This window comes from Crassostrea angulata, chromosome 7 (genome assembly GCF_025612915.1).
Source record: "Crassostrea angulata isolate pt1a10 chromosome 7, ASM2561291v2, whole genome shotgun sequence".
In the NCBI taxonomy this organism is placed as follows: domain Eukaryota; kingdom Metazoa; phylum Mollusca; class Bivalvia; order Ostreida; family Ostreidae; genus Magallana; species Magallana angulata.
Genome location: NC_069117.1, coordinates 4,644,932 through 4,663,855, shown reverse-complemented (window position 1 = coordinate 4,663,855; position 18,924 = coordinate 4,644,932). Strand labels below are relative to the sequence as shown.

At 35.2% G+C, this 18,924-nt stretch overlaps 2 protein-coding genes across 2 annotated transcripts; one reads left to right on the top strand and one right to left on the bottom strand.

The window, feature by feature from the left end:
* Positions 1-2,261: 2,261 nt before the first annotated feature.
* LOC128156820 (hyaluronan mediated motility receptor-like) lies at positions 2,262-16,206 on the bottom strand. Its single transcript, XM_052819125.1, has 19 exons — positions 16,048-16,206; positions 15,758-15,853; positions 13,521-13,597; positions 13,302-13,391; positions 10,865-11,053; positions 10,576-10,777; positions 10,292-10,404; positions 9,629-9,807; positions 9,450-9,536; positions 8,715-8,831; positions 8,494-8,564; positions 8,160-8,308; positions 6,052-8,036; positions 5,794-5,907; positions 5,544-5,678; positions 5,264-5,355; positions 4,832-4,965; positions 4,511-4,673; positions 2,262-2,733 (listed from the first exon to the last, which is right to left on the bottom strand). Exons 1-19 carry the CDS (start codon positions 16,091-16,093, stop codon positions 2,687-2,689), a joined length of 4,086 nt encoding a protein of 1,361 aa, XP_052675085.1. The 5' UTR covers positions 16,094-16,206; the 3' UTR covers positions 2,262-2,686.
* A 230-nt stretch (positions 16,207-16,436) lies between these two features.
* LOC128156823 (large subunit GTPase 1 homolog) lies at positions 16,437-18,716 on the top strand. Its single transcript, XM_052819127.1, has one exon. It carries the CDS (start codon positions 16,516-16,518, stop codon positions 18,421-18,423), a length of 1,908 nt encoding a protein of 635 aa, XP_052675087.1. The 5' UTR covers positions 16,437-16,515; the 3' UTR covers positions 18,424-18,716.
* Positions 18,717-18,924: the final 208 nt, after the last annotated feature.

Sequence of the window (18,924 nt, the reverse complement as noted above, 5' to 3'; positions counted from 1 at the left end):
AGAATTATTATAAAACAAAGAATTACATTTGTGTTTAAAAGTCATTTATAGAATTTTTATAATTCAGAAATAATAGTCAAATAATTTTAAACGCTAGAAATAGGTTGAACAAGACATATGATGTGGTTAGTTTAGTGCTACTATGTTGATGAGCTGTATCATCTGTATTTATTTAACTGTGTATATTTATAAGGTTGGTTCATAACAAGGAGCATACAGCAGTTGTTTTCATCTTAGTATTGTGTTCTAAAGATTTGTCATTATTCATATGCAATTGAGTTTACTGCACTATGTGCAGCTAATTTTTGTTTACATGTACATCTAGTAATACTATGTGGAACAATTTCCATGTTTATGCTTGGTATTTTTTTATTTTTAAACTCGTTGACAAATATTTAGCATTGTAGAGAAAGATAACTATAATTAGTTGTTATCAAGAGAATGCATTTATCCTTGATATAAATATAAAATATCAAACGTTTATAACACTCCCTTTCTGTATTCAGTAGGTAGATAAATCAACCACCTCTTATTATAAATGAAGTGCCAAGGGTGTAAAATAAATAAGATGAATAATATAGATGATTGTACATGTCAGATTAGAAGGTAGTGGATCATCATGTTTTACTAAAAAAAATGGAAAGTTGAAAAACAGTTTGTGTAAGCTTTATGCTAAAACACTAAGTTTTTCTCTAAAGCAATCCTTATTTTTCAATATTAATTTTCTCCATGTCTTTATTTTTATATTCGTGATGAAATTAAATTAAAAAATTTAAATTTTACTCCCATACGTGTATCAATCAATCTGAATCAAAAATCAATTTATAATTATATATCAGGATATAAACTCGAAGATTAATCAAATTATTTCAGTAGGCTATATAAATTTTTGTTTAATGCACTCTGTATGTAAATCCTAGCTATTGTTACTGGAAAGTTATGAACTTTTCTAAATGGTAAATGACATTGATAAAGAGGAGGGACATACTCAAATTTAGGCCACCAGGTTCCTTTCTTGGTATTTGATATTCAACAGTGAACTTTCTACAGCTTCTCCACGGCTACTTGTAGATCTGATAGATCTGATGTTGCTATTTATTTTAATGAATATTCTGTGTTAAGTTGCTCATTCCCCTGTGACTTTTAATAAAATTTCTTTAAAAGAGTGAATTTTGTTTTTAAAGTACTGTAAACTGTAATATTACTTGGCCTGTAAATTATTTGCTGAAAATAGAGTTTCAAAAATTTTAATTAAGGAGGCTGGATAGTCAACAAATTAACAATCAGATCTGTGTAAAATTTTAAGGTACGATTTGTTTAGCGATAAACTATAGAGAGCTCTTCCTCTAAAAGAGGTCAATACAATCTAAAAATGGCCACGACTATCGAGCCTTCTTAACTTATCTTTGAAAATACCAATTAACACATGACATAAGGCAATGTTCATGATTTAGCTGAAGCCCTTTCCCCTTTACATGCAGAATACACAGCTACATGTTATCTACATGTATTTACAGTATTAGAACCATTTTAACAAGAGCTTGGACTTTGGGCAGTATGTAATAAACTACGATTTGATGAAGGCAGGGTCTACTAAAGGTTTACTGTCCAGCCATTGGATAATAGATATGCATACATTGAACGCAATGATACTCTTCCAACTTCATCCAGGGATGTATATTTCAGTGAAACAAAGTTTCACACAGCAGAGCAATGGTTTTGACAGTCTATGAATATTAATGAGGTTCTGTTAGCGAAATAGAAGAAAGGAGGACACTGTTTGACAGCTTGTTTTGATGAGCAAAGTAGTTAGTAACATCCATCTGAAAGTCCAAGCTCTTGTTAAAAAGGTTCTAAGTGGGAATTGTGAGCTTCATGACAAAACCAGGGACTTATTTTCCTTCAAGATAAAATTGTGGCATTGAAGTTTGATATACCAGTAGTACCGGTATAAATTGTAGGCCTAATACCCCAAAAAATTATTGATGCAACTTTTGAAATGTTTGCGTCTTGATGAACTTTGTAGCAGTGACTCGATTTACTACCTGCATACCTCAATACTGGTATTAATATATAGGCTGATTAATAGGAGATTTACAGACACTTTGGTCACATTAATATCCATGTAAATTTAGTGATCCTGAAGTTAATCGCTGCTACTGTATCTGTTGCACTCAACTCCAAAATCTGGGCTAATCAATTACTTTCCCAATACATAAGACACTAAAGCATTTATGCTATAGAAACAACAAAAAACAAAATACAAGAATAATATAACTTTTATTGAATACATAATTGATATGTGTTCAAATCTAACCATACTAATCTAATGACAATTCACTAGTAGCTAACAATGCTCAACTAATAAGCAGAGACTTCATTAAAAATTTCAGGAGATATAAAATTGCAAAGCCATGCTGAAATAAAACATCAAGTTTAGTTAATAAAATCCTGAGTGGAAAGCTGCCGTTTATGAGTGTACCAGCCGTTGTTTACTTCCTCTTTGTGAGTGTACCAACTGTTGTTCACTTCCTCTTCATGAGTACCAACTGGTGTTCACTTCCTCTTCATGAGTACAAACTGGTGTTCACTTCCTCTTCATGAGTACCAACTGGTGTTCACTTCCTCTTCATGAGTACAAACTGTGTACCAGGTACTTCCTCTTCATGAATGTACCAGTTGTTGTTTACTTCCTCTTTGTCTGAGCATCTGCCAGTATTCTATTTCGATTACCTGCATATTAAAAGATTAGAGATTTACATCATGTATATTTTCGGCCCATATTTTTATTGCCCATCTACATTCATGACATTTGCAAATGGTTTCATCCAATCTTAAATACACCTCAATAGCTACAAATAGATACTCTATTACTGTGGTTTCATCAATATTCGTTGAATACCAATTTTCGTGGATTTCGTTGTTAAGTTGATCCACGAAATTTAATGTTCATTGAAGTGCAATTTCTGTTATCATTTTGTATTGATAGGGTCATTGGCCTCGAATTTACGTATCCTTGAAACTGTGATTTTCACTTTATCCACGAAAATTGATACCCTTGAATATTAATGAAACCACAGTATACTCTGAATGGAATGAAATGGACCAGTATTTGGTCTAATTAAAAGCAATTAATGAAAGTTCGTCAATAGAAAATGTATTCAATGCTGAGTTCTTAAAAATCCAACCAAAATAAAGTTTACTACGTACTGCAGTAGATACATGTATATTGATAAAATAAAGAAGCTGATGTAATCAAATCTCCAGTGGAGCTGTCAAGACATTAAGTTAGAACAACTACAAATGTATCTAGTTGTCGCTTGTATATCTATTCTCTGACTATTCTCTGACTGATAAAAGATTCAGGCCATGTGTATCAGTCACACAGGCTAAAAGTGAGAAGAAATTCAAACACATGCTGCTATTTGGCTTTAGAACTTTCCGGATTCCTTTACAGGATGAGACAATAGAATGAAACATGCTGAATCAAGACGCATACAATAGCATTCTGATGATGGCTAAACAGTATAGGACATGCTGCTATCTCAGTCACAAACCCGAGAGGTATCACTGTGTGACAAGGAAAAACACAAAACTGATGAGGCCAAAGTAAAAAATATCTTAGTTTTCCCTTTTTCAAATAATCCAATTAAATCAAACCAATTCATTAAAGTAAAAACATTTTATGATATCAAATTTTCTCAAAAATTGTCTTTATCACATTGACTGTAAGAAACAAAATGATGGGCATAACATGTAGTTTTTATATTATTTTTAAATAATGTCTACCCCCCAATTATGAGCCTATTGTATTTATCAAAAAAGATTCAGATTTGAGGGGAAGCAAATTTTATTTTTTACTGGTGGCCTCAGACAAACTGCCATTCAAAACAACTGAGGCATTGCTCCAAGGATTCGGGACATGCATCTGTTTACCCTTTGTTTGTTTACGCTTGCCACAGGTGTGACAAGTCTTAACCTTTGTCAAAGGCTCAGATACAGAGTCTGAGGGCTCAACATGTTGAATGCTTGAGGAATAGTCTGCAATATTGGTAATGGTATAATAACAAAGGTATACATAAATACAGACAAGAATATACAAGAATACAATGTCAGATATCATCAGGTCTGTCTTACATACATGAATGCTTACTGATAGTTGGCTTTGTGTCAGTTTTATGAATATAAACTTAAACTGGTTGCAAAAGAAGGTTTTGAAGATATGAGAGTGAAAATCAATCAAACATTATAGGCTAGAAATTCCTTATAAAAGTGTAAAAATGCTGAGTTTGAATATGTCATTGAGTAGGCCTACCGTCTTGTCAATAAGTGTATAATAAATGGCTTCAGGTTTTAATGATGATACTGATTAAGGACAACCCGTTTTACAGGTCAGACAACATGGAACGATAAATTATCACATTTATAATACTTTGCAGCAGTCTCACGACAATGAGATACATGCAGTACAGATAAACAACAGACAAAGATTAGATTTACTGACACCCACCATCCTTCAGGGGCGATGCGGCAGGGACTAGATTCTCTTTGCTGTGTTTAAAGGCTATGCTGGGGTCAAACTTTGTCTTGCCATCATTGGTTCCAACCTTGTCTTCAAGTTTTTGGATGGTTCTCTTTTGTTTGGTGATCTGCTCTCTTAAAATGGTCACTTCCTGATATCAAAGAATAAGTACATCATTTTAATTTAAACCTGCTAAACCCTGTACATTTTCAGAAAACTCAAATTTATTGTAAAATTCCATTTCACAAGAATGAAATGACATATACATATTCCAACACAATGAATAGTCATTAAGAAAACAAAGCCCACCTTCTTGAGGTTGATATTTTCTTCCTTGATTTTAGCGACATGGTGGATCTTCTGTTTCTGGTTTTGATGTCCAAGAAGTTTGGCATACTGGTTGGCTAACCTATCCATCTCTGCCTGGGCATGGTTACTCCGCCCTACAGTAAACCAAACATTGCATTAAATTATTCTGTTACACACACACACGTAAATCATAAAAAATATATTTTAACTTGAAAAGGTGGATGTTTCCCTGCAATTTATACTGGAACTCAAAGTACCTAATTTCAGTTAATTAATTCATATTATCACCAGATATTCTGTTTGAAATAAAATTTATTTCATATCATTTTTTATTTCAAATATAATTTAATTTCTTTTTAAAAATTGCCAGAACAGCTAATGATATACTTTATTGACCATTACCAATATCAACTCTTCTATTTCTATATTTACCCAGAAGAGCTTGTTTCTCCAATTCAAAAGCATCCAGTTGTTCCATAAAAGGTTCCACCTTTGCCTGGAGATCCTCAAACAGTTTCTGCCATCTGAAATAATGAGTCATTTTTGTCATCTTTTACAAATGCACCCATGCTCACTGTATACCCGTAAATTTTAAGTCTAAATAATTACTCTGGCCTCCTTCCCAGTTCCCAAAATTCACTGCAACTCAAGTAAAACCTATCTACTGAGTCTTTTAGAAATGAGGGTGATCCTGAATTTTGAAACCGCTTACTTCTCAGCTTCAGCACTCATCCGCTCCAGTTCTTCGGTGTTTGCCTGAGATTGTAAAGACTCTTTTAGAACCTCCATTTCTTGAGCATGTTTTTCTGTTTCTTCTAAGCTTTTGACTTCCAAATCTCTATGAGCACTGTTAGGAAATAATCATTTTATAGTGTCTCTCCTCTGAATAGTATCTCAAAATGACATGCATGATTAATTTGGTACATTAAATAAAAAGTACTATATTATTTCAACATATGTACCTCTGAAGTTTCTGGATTTCACTCATCAAGCTTTCCTTTTCAATCTCTCTTTGAGACACCATTTCACTGTTATTTTGATTCTCTGATTTTAAATAATCTCTTTCCTCTTCCAGTCTACAAAAGAAACAAACAATATAACTGAAATGGTTGACAAAGAATAAAATCACACAAATGATATTAATCATCGGGATTTTAAAATGAAACTACAGTACAGGAATAGTCTTCCTTTACATTAGCTGTACATGGACCAGCACTCACCTGTCTATGGTCTTTGTGAGGGTGAGTCTGGTCGTCTCCAGGTCTGAACACTTCCCCTTCAGGTTGTTGAAGTCCTCCTCCAGAGTCTGTCGGATCTGTCTCTCACTCTGCAGCTCTGACTTAGCCTTACTGATCTTCTCCGTAAACAAGAGGTTGTCCTCCATTTTCTTCTTCACAACATTGGACAGCTCAGCCTGAAGCTGGTGGAGCTCCTTCTGGTTGGAGTTGGTGGAAATGTGAAGGGATTTCTGGAGTTCCTGAATGCTGTTTGTCAGTTTTAGAATCTCACCATCATGTGACTGGGTTAAATTCACCATCTTTGCCCTCAGATCCTCCACTTCGGCTTTAAGTTTACACTTAATTTGCTCAGCCTGACCCATTTGATCTGTCAAACATGAATTTTCCTCTGAAACAGATAAGAGCTTTGATTCCAGTGCCTGAATGTGACCCTCCAGCTCAGCCTGTGTAGAATGGGACATACTGGACAGCTGTTGACGGTCTTCCTCTAGCCTATCATTGGTCTCCTTCAGCACCTTGACCTGTTGACTCAGTGATGTAATCACTTGTTCATAGGACTGCCTCTGCTCCTCCAGCTGATTGAGATGAGCAGAAATAGACTTCTCTTTCTCCCCTATTGCTACCTTCTCTCTCTCTAGATCATCCACAGCTTGTTCTTTCTCATTTTTTAGTTTCAGAATCTCCACCTCCAGTTTTTCTTTCTGGGTTGAAATATCTGCTGCTTTCTGGTACAGACCGGCTTTCTCTTCAATCAGTTGTTTCACTCGTTCCTCAAAGCTGTTTAATTCAGTGGACATTTGGTCCTGATCTTGCTCCCTTACAGAACTCAGGTAATCAATCTCTTTCATAAGCTGGCTATTCTCCACCATTAGGCTTGTAATACTCTTCTCTTTCTGTATACACGCATTCTTGTTTTCTTCCACTTCTTGCTGCAATTTTTCAATGTCAGCTTTAAATGCAGTTTCTGTTTCCAATAACAATTCCTTTTCATTTAAGATCTCCTCTGTTGTTTCCTTAAGTTTGATGTTCAGCTCAGCAACAGCCAAATCAAGCTGGTCTTTTTCTGTAGAAATAGTCTTTAATTTCTCCTCTATGTTGCCATTTTCCACTGAAAGAGTTTCTATGAGTTTTTCCTTTTCAGCAAGAGAGGAATGACTCTCAGTGATGCTTACTTGTAGTTCAGCCACTTTACAGAACAGTTCGTGCTTCTCTTTGATTGTAGATTCTAAATCTTTTCTCAGTTGACTATTTTCTTCCCTCATTTCTCCTTCCTTCTGCATGATAGACTCCACGGAGCATTCCTGATTCAGTTTAAAGTCTGCATATTCTCTCTCCAGACATTCCACATCCGCCCTCAGAATTGCTTCTTTCTCCTCAAGGTTAGAGACAGTGGCTTGATGCTGTAAGAGTTGGTCATCCTTCTCTGAAATAATTTTCTGAAGATTGTCATTCTCAGCTTTTGCTTGCTGTATATTTTCTTGCAGAATCCTAAGATCATTGTCTTTGGCTTCACACAAGTGCTCAACTTCCTGCTCAGATTCTTTACGCACACTCATTAGATCTGCTTCCAGTTTCTCCACCATGCATTTCATCTCTGAACATCTGAATGCTGCCCCCTCAACTTCCTTTTTCAGGGCCTCATTTTCCTCCATCAAACTGATTTCCCTCTTCTCCAAGTCAATAATTTGGTCAGCATGCCCTCTTGCAGTCTTCTGATGGGTTTCTTCCTCCTCTTTCAACTGCTTCCTCAAAGATTCCTCTACTTCCTTAATTTCTTTCTTTAATTTCTTGACTTCCTCTTCCTGTTTCTCAGCTTCCTCCTTCAGGTGCTGTGTCTCTATTCGAGCGCCCACCAGTTGAACATCCAGATCCGTAATTCGGTCCTCCTTTTCCTTTATCAACTCAGTCATGCCTGCACACTCCTGATCATTATCTTGTATCTGGCGTCTGAGCTTTTCCACTTCTTCCTGTTATCAACATTATATCACAATAAGAATTCAGAAAAAAACCCAGCTTTGATTTTACATACATGTAGTTAAATCAAATTTTAAGAAGTTTCCAAGCAATCTTCAATGATATCTTTAACTTACCATTTGTTCGTGCATTTTTCGAATCAGTTCATTGTTCTTTCCTTCCAGACAAGAATATTCCTTTTGAATATTGCCAAGACTTGACTGTGATATCTCCAGCTGCATACTTAGACTCTCAATCACTTCTTTACTTGATTTCTTTTCCTGCCCTAAAGGGAAAGAATATGAAAATTTGCATATATTCATTTAAGTTTATATCAATATATACAAAATATGCCTTCAGTCTGTGCAATTTATTGTGTATTTGCCTTCACTGGCAGGAAAAAGAAAGATGCATGCTAAAGTAAAACATATCTTTAAGAATATCATCTAGTTAAACAATATTTAAACATACCATGGTTTCTTTCAAGGATCTGGAATTTATCCATAAGAATCCTTATATTCTCATTTAAAGTATTTTTCTCTCTAAAAAAGGAACATTAAACACTGATTGAAATTTCATTTTCCATTAGAATAAAATATACATGTACAACATTATAATTAATTTTTTGAAAAATATAGTAAGTGTTTATCTTTCTTAAACAACTCTGAGTACAGGGGATCTCCCTGACTTACTCCTCCAACTGCTCCATTTTCTCTGTCAGTACTGCTACCTCAGCCTCCAACTCAAACGCCTCCTGGTCCATCTCCCCAGCTACCCCCGACACTGCCACCACCTCACCCTTCAGATACCTGAGTCACAGAAATATATATAATATATAAAATGTGTGTTTGAGGATGATTCAAACACCCAAAATGTGTATGTGTTGAGGATGAATTAAGAAACACAAAATGTGGATGTTTTGACGATGAAATAAGAAACACAAAATGTGTATGTTTTGAGGATGAATTAAGAAACAAATAATGTGTATGTTTTGAGGATGAATTAAAAAACACAAAATGTGTATGTTTTGAGGATGAATTAAGAAACACAAAATGTGTGTGTTTTGAAGATATCAGTCAACACTGCCTCTCATACTGGACATCAGGAATACTTGGGTGTATTCTACTTGAGTCAATAAAAATATTAAAATGTCTAAATAAATAAAAACCTCATCATGTTTTTGTATATGCGACATAATAGTCTGAAGCCATGTCTAAAGGTCAACTTACTTTACAACCATTAGATCATTTCTGGAAAATAGTACATGCATGTTTTGTCTATACAAGCATCACAGCTTGGATTTTACGAAAACCCCTTGATACTTTATTACATGTACTTGTTTACACACATACAACATATGTACAGTACTTATGCTAGAAATGAGCACAAAGATAACGGATTCCATCCCACGGTGCATGCCATTTTACCTGATTTCATCCTCCTTGGTCCAGTTCTTGTCAGTCAAACCTCTGATCTTGTTATACAACTGTCTCTTCTGGTCTTTACCCTTTTCTCTAATAAAAAAATTCACGGCCAATTAACCAACGAAATCCTGTTTATCACAACACAATTTCTTTCTACAGTTATGATCTTGTAGACATTTTACCTCTCGGCCTGCATTTCCTTGGACACTCTGAGCACCTCCTCCTCAGCTTTCTTCAGTGCTGACTCCAGATCCACCAACTGCTGTTGGGCATGGCTACACTTTTCCTCCATTGCCTGCCTCAGCTCCTCTACTTTACCACCATAGCTCTGTACCGCCTCCTCAAACCTCTTCCTTAGTTTCTGTCAGAAACAAACACAAAATTAGATACTAACCAAACAACATCACATTGTACATGCCTTATCTGGAAAACGCATTGAAAACATTACACTTGCCCCCATAATGTACTGTATATTCCTAATTAAACGAGGAATTAATATCCGCGTAAAATTGCGAGAAGCATCCTTCGCAGATTTTAAATCTTGCCATTATTTTCTGAGAGTTGAAAACTATAAGAAATAAGGAGAAAAGTTCAACGTTTGCGGTTTGATACAAACCAGTGGGATTGCGGAATTAAGTATTCGGGTAATATAAGGAATTTAGAGTAACTAGATGAATAACATGACAGAAAAATTTAAACATTTTTAGCAAAAATACATTATGTTTGGATAGTTAGATTTGTTTCATCAAATCAAACAAGATTGGGAAGTTCCAAATTTTTCAAGTATGCCCCCATAAAATATGACAAACCGATGTTTGTCTCATCTAATGACCCTTCAAAGTTACCTCTGCATTTTTCTTTGATGTTCCAGATTTCTCATTTGACATGGTTCCTCCTTCCGTTTTATTGGGCTTGGACTCTGTTTTTGAAGCTTCACGCTTCTGAGAACCATTATACTCTGTAACCAGAGAAACAAGAGTTTATAATTTGAATAGTTTTGCACTAGAAATTTGTAAGCTAAGCTTTTTAAAACAGTAACAGTGTGGAATAAAAAAGTTCTGTGTCATTACTACATTTTTCAATCGAATACATCCAACATGCCTTCTTTTGCTGTTCTATAATTTCTTACCAAAATCTGCAGCCTTCTTTTCCAAAGTAACTATGATAGATTCGAACATAGCAAACTCTGAGAGTTGGGTTTTCATCAGGGCATCTAATTCCTGACGGAGGCGGTGAATTTCTTTGTCTTTGACCTCGATTTGATGTTTGAGGTTAGACAGATCAGACTGCAACGCCTCATTTTTCTTCCCCGAATTTTCCGCTGCAGCAATCTAAATAAAATAGGAGAAAATTGTTGAAACACTGAAAAAAACCCAGGATCCTCTCAACATTTTAGGACTATGGAAGAGAATTACAACCTTTGTTTTGAGAAGGTCGTTGCCTTTACTGACATCCTTGATGGTTTTCTCTAGGCTGGCCACTTTAGCTATTAGAGAACTGCGGTCAGTCTGGGCATTGTTGAGACGACCCTCCAATTTTGTTATTTCTTCTTCTCGCTGATATAACTGCTTGTCTTGGTTGGTTCTCTCTTGTAACAGTACACGAATCTAAAATAACAAAAGCCAGCATTAACCAATTTGGTTATCATTTGTATTACAACATTTTAACTAAAAGTCATTGTAAATTTTGACTCAAAGAATGTTTAAGAAGGAAAAGTCTTTCGCATTTAATTGACTGACACAAAAACTTACACTCTGTTAACCAGGGCTCAAAATTTCGACTAAATAGGTCACATTTGCATCTTAAATTCAGGTTTTTCAACTTAAATTAAAAGCCAGTCGCCATTTGGCAACCAAATATATCCACCCGGATCATTTTTCTAATTTTACATTGGGTTCAATATTCTGTCAAAGAAGACAAAATGGCAGACTATATAAAAAATGTGGTTTGTCTCAGTGTTGTATACAAAGAAGAGATTTTGTCAAATAGAAGTTTTTATGCAAAACTGCATGAGACAAACATGTTTAGTTATGTTTGTGAGACTTTAACATAACAAGAAGGTAAAATGATTTTGTTTGATTAAATAACTCGTTTCATGTATCAACTCCAAACAACACACAATATTGGAGATTAGTTAATCTCCTAATCAAAGTTAAAGAAAATTTCTAGTGCCAGAAAAAATAAAAATCAAGAGTTCGTTGTGTCATTTATAGAGGATAGGATTGGATAGATGGAAATTCATTGATTTTTTGCCATACATCAAACATGCAACAAATAAAACCTTTCCAACAATACACTTCTTTTAATATTTTCTATAGTTTCTTTAATGAAAATATGCAAATATCTGGCCCTGCCGTCACCAACTTTCCTCAAGTCATTACTCAGCCTCAAGTCTGATTTTTTACTTCAAATTCATGCACTTTTCCTTTGAGGATTTGAGTTGAGGACTGAGCTGAGGGATTTAAAAATGTTGGTGACGGCGGGGCCTGAATGTTATATAGCTGCAGATCTGTAGCTCTCGGGTTGAAAAAATTCGGATAGACAAACCAGAGAGCTACAGTTCCAAGCGTTGTAAAAACCTCCGATTTACGCCGCCGTTTTTGTGTCGCTCGCTTCGGGAATTATATCCGACTTTAAAAGCATTCAACCGCCTAAAAAATTGGATTTATTAATTAAACATATAGTTTACCCTAACTCTGCTAACTTTGTTTTCCTTTCAATGGTTCACAACGGCCATCCTTCGCCTTGGAATGTCATCGTTTTAAAAAACTCGCCTTATGACAACCATGTTTACCTAGTAGCGAGATCTCGGGTGCGTCGATTTACCCAAATGGACCCAAATGAACCCAAATTCAAGCGGAAAACAATTATAATACAATCCTCATAATTTAGGGAAATTTGGAAAAATAAAAGCCGAAGGTCCATAACAATAATTAAAATTATTTTAAAAAGTTGTTTTATTTTTATATAATATTTATATTATTTGAATATAATTACATACATTATATACTTTTACAAATCGAGATAAAATGCTCATCTTTATTTTTCAGAAACAATTTTTAAAGATATACTGAAATAATTTTAATTATTGTTTTGGACCTTCGGCTTTTATTTTTCCAAATTTCCCTAAATTATGAGGATTTTATTATAATTGTTTTCCGCTTGAATCGCCATTTGGGTCTTTATTTTTCTTAATAACGGCTAACAACCCCATGAAATGACTAAAACAAGTGATAATATTAGTAATAAGGATTTTATTATAATTGTTTTCCACTTTATTCGCCATTTGGGTCCATTTGGGTTCATTTGGGTCCATTTGGGTAAATCGACGCACCCGAGATCTCGCTACTAGGTAAACATGGTTGTCATAAGGCGAGTTTTTTAAAACGATGACATTCCAAGGCGAAGGATGGCCGTTGTGAACCATTGAAAGGAAAACAAAGTTAGCAGAGTTAGGGTAAACTATATGTTTAATTAATAAATCCATTTTTTTAGGCGGTTGAATGCTTTTAAAGTCGGATATAATTCCCGAAGCGAGCGACACAAAAACGGCGGCGTAAATCGGAGGTTTTTACAACGCTTGGAACTGTAGCTCTCTGGTTTGTCTATCCGAATTTTTTCAACCCGAGAGCTACAGATCTGCAGCTAAATGTTATATTGAGTTTTACTACTGGGGACATAAATTCGAAAATGGTAAGTTAAATTTATGGTAGGTCGTCATTTGGCGACTGTGACCAAAAGCCTACTTTGAGTCCTGTTAACCGTAGGTTGATGAAAGTACAACACACATTATGAAAATGATAAAAGTTAAAAACATACACTGTTATCCACCTTTTGTATGCCCAGTTTCCCTACCTCTCTTTCAAGCTCTTTGATCTTTGCCAATTCAGCTGATGGAGTCTGGTCTGGTTTCTTTGCTTTAGTTTTCAGGATGCTAGTATCAATCTTGAGAAATAGAGATTCAAATCATGATTTTTACAAAGAAGAAAAATATTGATTGTTTTTTTTTAAACAAAGAAGAAAATATTGATGTGCTTTTATAGAATGCAATAAATGATGCTAGATCTGACTTACAACAGAGGTGTTGATGCACATAGAATCACTTGGGATTCTTTTCTTGGAGGGAGTATCCAACATGTCTGATCCTCCATCTTGAATTCAAAAAAAGTAAAAAAAAAATTTTTGATGCATCATTACCAAAAATTACATAGTACAATTATATTTTTGATATTGAAAGCATATAAACAATCATACAACAACCCATATCTTCTGTCCTCGTATATTATGTTAGCAAATGCTAAACACATGAGCAATGTAGAACAGATCCTAAGTTGACAATTGTAAAGCTTGCCAGTGATTGACCTTTTTCTTCTATGCTTATGTGTGCAAGTTTTGATTTTGTTTTACTTCCATTGCATGGTCAAGCACCTGTATGGGACCAATATTTTATTTACCGAATAGAGTGTTTCATTGCTTTGCATTTGCACAGATGGGTGATAGAACCAAAAGTAGAGTCCCAAGAATGAAGCCATGATTTATTTTGAATCAAATCAATCTTTTTAAGACTCACTAAAACATGTCAATAATTTGCAACTTTATAGGTGCATTTGATTTCAGACTTTTTCCTAATGATCACACAAGCACAAACTGACTCATAGATTGTTTTAAAAAAGTTGTCTCATACAGTAAACTTGCCACAAAATATGCCAAACTGGTTGATTTAAAGTGTTCTTTCAGTTTTTCTTCAGAGGAGCCACAGTGTGAGGCAAAATAAATGAAAATTGAGTTTTGTTTGATAGGTAAAATAGAAGACATATCATTCATGTGTATGACCCTCAAACACAAGTGAACCAACCATATAGAGAGCTGTGCCCAATCATGGACAGTCATTCATTATTCATATTCAGCCTAAACATTGGTTGTTTGTTGTGGCTAAAATCATAATATCTTTAACTGTTGCTCACTTTAACTTTGCAGATCAAATATTATTATTCTAATTATCAATCATTACTATATTATGTGCATTTCTCTCAAGGAAAAGGATTATTCCAACAATTATCCAGCAGGTATTTGTTTTGATTTAAACTGCCATATTGTACCTTTCTATTAAAAAAAAGTTCCCTCAGAATCATTTGAAAGCTTTATTTTATACAAATATTGACTGGAGTTGAGTGCAACATTGATTACTGTGGAATCATTCAATTTCATGGTCGCTCAATTTTCCTGGATATTAAGGGTATCTCTCATCCACAAATTAACATCCTCGATAAATTAATAAATAAGGGTTAAAAGTTATATTTCCTTTTGTAAGTATAAGAGAATACACAATATAGTTTAGCCCTGAGGAACGAAATATTTCCCGACTTGAAGAAGAAGGCATATATTCCACCCAAGGGGGCTAATATAATCAATTTTTCCCGAAAAGCACAGTCAACATTTGTTTTTTGTTATATGAAGAAACAAGCTTAATTTGAAAGCAGATTATCATAATTTTACTCAGCTGAACATAAAATCCACACTTCAATTATGAGCAAAGTCCATTTCCAAAGTTACTTTGGCATCACCAGGTCACTGCTGATATTCTGTCGCAATAGGAATCAAGCTTCAGAGGTTCTACTGATTTACTTTCTAGTAATTCGCAAATCCTTAGATCCGTTATGATAGCAAACAATCGCATTGCGCGTCCATTGTTTACTTGCCGTGACTGATTGCTTATTATTACGTCACCTTAATTTGGAGACGCAACGATTTGTTTACGTTACCGTGTACAAATCAACGAATCAGAAGCAATCATTTGAAATGGAAGGAATTTTCTCTAGATATTATTCCTAGATGGTCAATATTAAAAATCTTACAGTTATTGACTATTCTTCTATATAGAGTTATATAGTGAGAATATACTTCTGAATATAACAATAATTTTTAATGTGCACTAAGTACTGCTCACCAGCATCATTCAAGCTTCCCTACTAGGTAATGAGTGAAAATGAACACACGGTAGAATCAATACATAGATACCAGCAGTATAAATTATGTAAGAGTCATAAGATAATTATAAGAAATGCAGATTTAAATTTAAAAGATTCATTGGGGGGTTGATTATGCTGCAAAATTGAAGTGGACAAGACATACACATTACGATTTTAAACTCAACAAGCGACCAATGTTAAGGCTGAATTTTTAGACATGGAATAATCAAGCCGAGCTGAAATCTCTGCTGAGACCTTGTCCAACCTTATTCAGAATTCAAGACTTAAGTCCTTATACCAACTATCTTAATCAAATACATACCTAAGAAAATCTATAATTACCTTTTGGGGGTCTGAATCTTTCTGATTTATCAATGATTCCTCCTGCTTGTTTTGGTGCTAATTTTGGGTCATAACTACCAACAGGAGGGGCGCATCCTGAAAAAATCATATCAACATTTATTTCCGATCATCAACATATTTCCTGTCATTGAATTAAACTCTCGTCTTTTAGCTGTGAACGCCTGTGATCAAGCCTCTATATAGGGTCTTAAATCCTGTGATTATTTTTACGAGATGGATTTCACGCTAGATCAACATTATCAAATAAATTCAAACTTTTCCAGACTTACCCGACACCTCGTTGAACCTTTTGAGGTTGGCTTTTGGGAAAGACATTCTTCTGATCTGGTCTTCACTTTGTCATCGGTGATTGTAGCCGCCAATGTTCAAATACGACCATCACCTAATCCTTCGTTGTTCATCTCAGCCAATCAGGTGCGACCGGAAAAATAAAAGTGATTGTTAAAACCTGTCGGCGACGATAATATTTCCGAAAACATTTACACATTGCTAATACGTGCGTAAATTATCAATATTGTGTAATATATGCTGTTTAGTAAATTTAGCTATCATAATCAAGGCTTTAATTTAATTGAAAACAGACATATACAAGTAAAAAATAAATAAATAAACAGATTCATTATTTAGATTAATAGAAAATTTTAAACCACAAGAGTTGTCCTTCTTTTTTTGTAAATCTTCATTGTTGACATGTGGTACACTGTTTTGTCACTTGTAGTTGTGAAATAATATACAGAATGGGGAGAAAGAAAACTAGTGGAAATCTTGGAAGGTCCATAATAAAGGATCGATTTGGTAAACGGAATGTTGTTAAGAGTGACGACTCCTTCCTCCATACCAGCGAGCTTCAGGATGGGTATGACTGGGGGAGACTGAACCTCCAGTCCGTCACAGAACAGAGTAACTTGGACGATTTTCTGGCAACTGCAGAACTCGCTGGCACAGAGTTCGCAGCTGAGAAACTTAACATTCAATTTGTAGATCCTCAAAAGCATACAGGACTAAAACCCGAGGATCTGGAACGAATTAAACAGTTACACAAGGAACATGAAACCTTACTTCGGATTCCAAGAAGACCCCATTGGGATGAGAGTACCACAGCTGAACAGCTGGATCACATGGAGAAGGAAGCTTTTCTGCAATGGAGAAGAGGACTGTCTTCCTTGCAAGAAATTGAAGGCATTATCATGACTCCATATGAAAAGAATCTTGAGTTCTGGCGACAGTTATGGAGAGTTATTGAGCGAAGTGACATTATTGTTCAAGTAGTGGATGCCAGAAATCCTCTTCTGTACCAATGTATTGATCTTGAAGAGTATGTCAAGGAAGTTGACTCCAGAAAAGTTAATGTTTTGCTGATCAATAAAGCAGATTTTTTGAGTGACAGTCAGAGAGAAATGTGGAAGGAACATTTTGATAAAGCTGGAACTCGAGTGGCATTTTGGTCTGCTCTAGAAGAAACAGAGAGATATGAAAAAGCAGAGAGGGAAGAGAGAGAGGCAGAAAATATCTTAGAGCCGGAATTTGAGGAAGATTATGATGAGGAAGAAGAGGAAGAAGAAGATGAAGAGATGGACGACCCCAACAATGTAAAGAATGAAAATCAGCAACAAGAAGAAACCGGAGTTGAGAGTGAGGTCCTATCAGCTGAGACAGCATCTCCTGCAATCAATGAAGTCAATGATATTGACAAATTAGAAACAGCACTCAGCCATAGTTCAACTAGGGCTGAAGCATCTGGTGGTCTAAATAACAATGTGAAAGTCTTTAATGCAGAGGAGTTGCTGGATTATTTCAAGAGCATCCATCAAGGAGAAAAGGTTACAGAAGGACAGACTACAGTGGGAATGGTAGGCTACCCTAATGTTGGGAAGAGTTCAACAATAAATGCCATCCTTAAAACCAAGAAAGTCCCTGTATCTTCAACCCCAGGGAGAACCAAGCATTTCCAGACGCTTTATGTGGAGAGTGATTTGATGTTGTGTGATTGTCCCGGTCTTGTATTCCCCTCATTTGTGTCAACAAAAGCAGAACTGATTGTGAATGGAATTCTACCTATTGACCAGATGCGGGACCATTGGCCCCCAGTGAACCTTGTGTGCAGTTATATTCCAAGATCAACCTTTGAGGCTTTGTATGGTATTAATCTTCCACCTCCATCAGAAGGAGAAGACCCTAATCGACTTCCTACTGCGGAGGAACTACTGACAACCTACGGGAGTATGAGGGGGTACATGGCTGTAAATGGGACCCCAGATTGCCCGCGAACTGCAAGATACATCCTGAAGGACTTTGTGAATGGACGCTTGCTCTATTGTCATCCTCCACTTGATGTAGATCCTGAAGAATTCCATGATTGTGGGTTAGTTCCAAAAGACCTTATGGAGAAGCAAAGTGCTTTGTTAAAAAAGAAACCTAAGGAGGCGACTCCTTCCCAAAGCAAGCTGGATAAGGACTTCTTTAAGAAGTTAAATGTGGGCATGCATTCAAAGGGCTCCGTCAACATACGTCAGACGGGAGGAGTTAGTATGGGGGGAGGAAGTGTGAGTGGCAGCATGACCTCAATAGCCGGCAAACCATGGAAAAAACACAACAACAAAGGCAAACGAGAAAAACTGCGCAGAGTGTACAAAGATGGAGAATGAAATTTCTTAAGAAGACAGTTGACTTGTTAAATTTGAAATAATTGTTCAATGAAACTAGAAGAAACTCATTGAACATCAAAACTAGTGCTTTTTATCTGACACTGATATTGCTAAATGAACATGACTGAATTTTACATGTTAATGCACTGTTAATAGATATTTTATTTTGAGAAAAGGGCAATTTGTCAAAATTTGAATTATACAAATAGCTTATATTTACTGCAAAACATGTTTATCAAATGTGCATAGATAAAAGTCAACATTTAAGAAATAAATTCAAGTTACATGTTAAATACTTTTAAAATCTTATTTTTTGGAAATCATTATTTAGCGGTTGTTGTTGGTTGTCTAAAATTAATAATTTAAATTATTCATTATGTTGAAGGTGGTATTGTACCTTGAGATTTTAAATATATTGATGGAAGTACTTAAATCATCATCTTTCAATTTTTGAATTGTATAGTATTTGACCTTACAATGTATTTGTCAATGAAAAATAAG